Source organism: Fulmarus glacialis, unplaced genomic scaffold (assembly GCF_000690835.1).
Source record: "Fulmarus glacialis isolate BGI_N327 unplaced genomic scaffold, ASM69083v1 scaffold2625, whole genome shotgun sequence".
In the NCBI taxonomy this organism is placed as follows: domain Eukaryota; kingdom Metazoa; phylum Chordata; class Aves; order Procellariiformes; family Procellariidae; genus Fulmarus; species Fulmarus glacialis.
Window position 1 is genome coordinate 21,502 of NW_009214767.1, and position 5,024 is coordinate 26,525.

The 5,024-nt window shown below is 41.8% G+C and overlaps 1 protein-coding gene across 1 annotated transcript in view; it reads left to right on the forward strand.

Annotated features, from left to right (window-relative positions):
- Positions 1-3,927, forward strand: part of PLEK (pleckstrin) — a 17,805-nt gene extending 13,878 nt beyond the window's left edge. Inside the window, exons 7-9 of the mRNA XM_009578678.1 lie at positions 1,447-1,530; positions 2,718-2,787; positions 3,672-3,927. Coding sequence (XP_009576973.1) covers positions 1,447-1,530; positions 2,718-2,787; positions 3,672-3,811 — 294 coding nt within the window. The 3' untranslated portion in view covers positions 3,812-3,927. The remainder of the gene's footprint in view (positions 1-1,446; positions 1,531-2,717; positions 2,788-3,671) is intronic.
- Positions 3,928-5,024: the final 1,097 nt, after the last annotated feature.

The window sequence follows — 5,024 nt, forward strand, 5'->3', positions numbered from 1 at the left end:
TAAAGCAGGAGATGTGACAAGTCATTGGTGCAATGCAGAACTGAACTCAGGTAAAAAGACTGCCAATCCAGTGTCCGTTTGGACACACAACTGGATTCAGTTGCCAGTTTTCACAGGCTTTTTCATTATACCTCAGCAAAGGAGTCCTTTCAGTCACTAATGTTTGATCCTGTCCCATCTGTAAGACAGAAGATAACTGCATACCTTCCTTTCCAGCAAAACTTTAAGCAATACGGTGAACGTCTTGGTAAGATCCTTACTTTCTGAGGCCATTGCAAACAGATACCACTGAACTGAAGGCAAGACCAGGATTCTTCAATGAATAGAATAGTTCAGTTGGAAGGGACCTACAACGATCATCTAGTCCAACTGCCTGACCACTTCAGGGCTGACCAAAGGTTAAAACATATTATTAAGAGCATTGTCCAAATGCCTCTTAAACACTCACAGACATCAGGCATCAACCACCTCTCTAGGAAGCCTGTTCCAGTGTTTGACCACTCTCTCTGTACAGAAATGTTTCCGAATATCAAGTCTGAACTTCCACTGTTAAAATATCTCTTGGGAGCCTAAGAACTTTTTGGTGGTGCTCAATTGTATTTCTCTTGCTCAATCAGATTACTTAAAAGCAATGGAAGAAATAAGGTATGCATCTTTCTGCTAACTTTTACCCTGTCGCATTCACCTCTGCCTAGTTAGTAAGAGCTTCCTTGCAAACAGTGTAGTTAATTGAGAAACTAATATTTTGAAATGCTGAGAGGAAGTGATTCATGACAGTCTCCCACCAGTGTTAGTCTGGATTTGGTCAACCTCAGTGACTTGTGGATCATTGCTTGGAAGTGTCACTGCTTCTGCTGAGAATGCCTGTTCCCAAAACTGAAATGATGGGTGGGGAAAATCTAGATTGACTGAAAGCAATGAGGCATCTACATCCATATTGGAAGGTGGTGTTATTTCTGCTTGAGCTTCTCAGCCACAAACCCTCTCCAGGGTGCTTGAGCCAGATAAGCCTTTTTTGTTGTTGTTATTGTCTTTGCAGGGAGAGAAGAGCCTTCAGCTCATTCTTGCCAATAGTTCAAGGTACCTTCCTGCAAGACATTTCATAGCTGTGTTTTCTGGCAAGCATTTAAGCCCAGTTCTCACAGACCTCGTGTGAATGTCATAGCTACCAGACTATGACATGTGTTTAGGGGAATCTCCCGTGTTGAAGCTATTCTACTTTGTACAAAAAATAAAAAGAGAAACCAGTGTGATAGCTCAGTTGTTGTGTAAAACAGTGGGATGCAGAAAGGCCAGGTTCAAGTCCTACTCCAGTGAATATTTCCTGTCCAAAATATTCAGCTTTCTCCCTTTTGTATTTGCCTGTTCTCTCATGTGTGGGTAAGCTGACTGTAAGCGCTTGCAGGCAAAGCAGTTCACGACATTCCTAGTTTTGAATTTTCCTAGGGACACCGGAGGAAGAACTGGAAAGTGAGAAAGTTTGTTTTAAGAGAAGACCCTGCATATCTTCACTACTATGATCCTGCTGGAGTAAGAGACATTTGGTTTATTTCCCTGTTTGTATTAAAGCCGATGCCTTGTAGAAATATCTGAATGGAGTATTTGCATGGGAATGTGTGATAGGAAAGACCAAGCAGAACAGCGGGGCTGTTTATGCTCGCTCACAGGGCCTAGCCATCCTCTGGAAAAGCAGAGTGAAGGATGGTTTCTGAGGCTGCCGAGTCAGGGTGGCAAGTGCCACCCAGACCTGGGAATAGGTAACACTGAACTGTGTTCTCACCTCTTATCTGTGATTAATTAGAATTAATGTGTGCTCTCACTTGATTAAAATGAACTAGGTCATAAGTGCAAATGAACACAATCAGTCATTTTACAGTTTATAATTGAGGTATTTTCTGTGTCAGGCTGAGACATGGTGTTCCATTTCTTGTGTAATTCTAGCGGGCCAAACCCTGCCCTAAGAAAGGAAGGAGCATTGCCATGGGCAAAACCTGCCCCCCAAAAGCTGGCATTCAGGTAGATTCAGCCCACAGGTTTTATTTCATTCTGCATTGTTGCAGGAGCAGTGCCGTTGTGGGTTGCAGGTGCTTTATGCCGTGCCTGTCCCCCTTGGCAGAGGCAGCCTAGACACACTGGAGAATCAACACTGAGGAGTTTCTGACCTCCCTGTTCCCAGCTTGCCTTTCCTGCTCCTGGCATCCCCTCCCAAAGGGCTGAGGTGTGTCAGCTTATAGGGACCGCTTCTTTGAAACTTATGCCTACAAAAATGCATCTTCACCCGTTCTTTGACTATCACAGTCCTGAAGTGGACAAGAGGCCAAATTGTAAATAAGGGTATAGCTGCTCCTGCTGCTCAGTAAGAATAAGATCTACTCTTTTTCTAACTAATCTTTTTTTCTATTCACTGTGACATCAAAAGAAAAGTTATAGTTGGCACAAGGCTTATATTCTTCTTGTACCTTTGTTCAGGACATGCTTAAATACTCTGCAGATCCTGAATTCCAAACCCCAGAAGAGATTTCCTATTTATCTGCAGGTCTTCCCCCTACCACACTCCCAACCCTCCAGTCACACATAGACTGAGGATCCCCTGGTTTCCCAGGTGACATACTAAGTCAGCAAATGTTTTTGTTTCCATTCTGGACTTGTAGCCAGATACTAACATGTGAACAGTTTCAGAAGTGTTGCATTTCATTTTGATTTCATGTCCTCACTAGGGAGAAGAACCACTAGGAGCAATTCACTTGAGAGGCTGTGTGGTGACAGCAGTGGAAGATATGCCAGACTGTAAGGAACCATATTGAATGAGCTGTGTAATAAGTTTTTGGTACATTCTTTCAATATGCCTGAAATCACAAGTGGTTTTTACTCAAAAGCAATTTATGTGCAATGATTCAGTAATTCTTGTAGTAACTAGTTTCTCTATTGCTGTCTTAATTACTGGAGAAGGATACTGTGGTAAAGGTAACAACAGGGAATCTTGTGTTTTGTCAGTTGTTTAGAGAAGACTTGTCAAAAGGATGACACCATCCCTATGTTAGGATAACTGGCCTTAGACAAAGTAAGCTGAGTTTGGTCTTTTTAGTTGATGAATTTGGGATGGAAGCTTTATGTTAGAAATGGTTATGCCAACAAATTATTACTGTTCACATTCTGTTCCTCCCAAAACTAGAAGTTGTGGGAACAGCAGTGGTTAAGCGGTGCTACAAGGAACAAGAAACACTCATTCCATGTATTCTCCTCTCCACGGAGAGGCAGACTATCATACCCAGCAACAAAGTCTGTAGGCATCTCAGCACCTGTGTAGGCTCTGCTGGCAGATATGAAAAGAATCAGAGATTCTGGATGTGACATGAACTTAAGCGTCTTGTTTTTGTAGCTGGCAAGGCACGGGAGGGTTTGGGGAATACGACCTGTCTGCAGGCTTGCAGATCCTTCCATGACTGGAGATCAAGTAAGCAGAGACTGCTGAAGGTGAAATGTGTAGAATTCATGGGTTGTTTCTCCGAGAGACCTATCTCACGGATCCAATCTTGCAATGTGTTTGCGAAGGCCTGATCAGGCATAGCTGTAGAAAGGAAGAAAATCCCTTTACAGTGTGTAAAGGAAAAAACATTGTAAATGCAAGACTTTATTCTCTCATAGCTGACTTCCTTATTTCTTCCCTGTAGCCAAGAAGTATGATGTTGACAACATCCTCTTTGAAATCATCACAGCAAATGAAATCCACTATTACTTGCAAGCAGCCTCATCCGCAGAGCGTACAGAGTGGATCAAAGCAATTCAGGCAGTTTCTAGGACTGGAAAATGAAGATGATCTGCCAGCAAGAAGACAGACAACTGAAATTAGTTACTCAAACAAACCAGGAATTTTAGCATTTCACTGAAAGAAAGCAATATCATCCAGAAAGGCGTCCTAAGGCTTGTGGGTTGGGGGTGAGGGCGGGTAGTAAGTTTCAATTCTATAGTGGGCACTAACAAACTAACATTTTTCCACTTGTGTTATGGTAGTATTTTACTAAATTATAGCATAGAACGTGCCGTATTAGTGTGTGCTGCTTCGAGTAATCAGTCTACCGTGGGAAGGTTGTTCCTTATACCTTTCCCTGCTGCCACAAGCTGATAGTAAGAATTTCACCATTAACAGGGGACAGAGTCATGTTACTGACTGTGAGTGAGGAACTCAACTAGTCACCTACCATTCAGCCTGTGTTGTGTTTCAGTATCTTCAGATATTTCAAAGTCTTCCCAAGACAAACTTTACACTTTCTTCTTTACCAGATCTTTTTACTGCTTGTTCACCTATACAAGTAATGCCATAGATCTAAGGAAAGAAATCGACTCGCTTGGAAACCTGATCCACTCCTTTATAATCCTTCAGTGTTAAGGAAGGGAAGAGTGCAGACAACTATGGAAACACCATGCGGAAAGCAAGTACAACTCAATGACAGTGGTATGAGGAAAAGTCTCTTCCCACAGTATTTCAAACACGAAGTAATCTCAGTTCAACTTCTTTATCACCTGATTTTGACCTTTGCTAAATTTCTCCACCAGAATCTACTTTAGGACCATTGTTTCCCTTCACTTAGGTCTCCAAAGCAGTTGCTAAGGTGTCATGTACTGCTGATTTGACCTGAATTTGAATTAAGAATCTTACAGAAGGGAAAGGATCCATCAACTAATCCAAGGTTACTTACTTGAACTACTGATTGAAGTGGTTTTGTTTAGGTTTTTCTTTTTTAACCTCCAGCAACATACTAAGTCCTTGGTTCTGTGCCTTAGTAATATAAGAGAAACCTTACGCTTGCTGTAACTGGAATAAACATTATTATTCGACAGGATCAGTTTACCTGAGCAATCCTTATATTTTTGTCTGACTGTATGTATCAAACTTCTAAGTCTTAAACTTGAAGCAGGAGTTGAAAGTCAAGTTCATGTCAGATTCTGCATGTAGACTGTTCCTGATGCAGACTTATGTTTCTGAGTGCAAGTAAACGTCAAGACTTTTAAAACTCTGTTCGTAG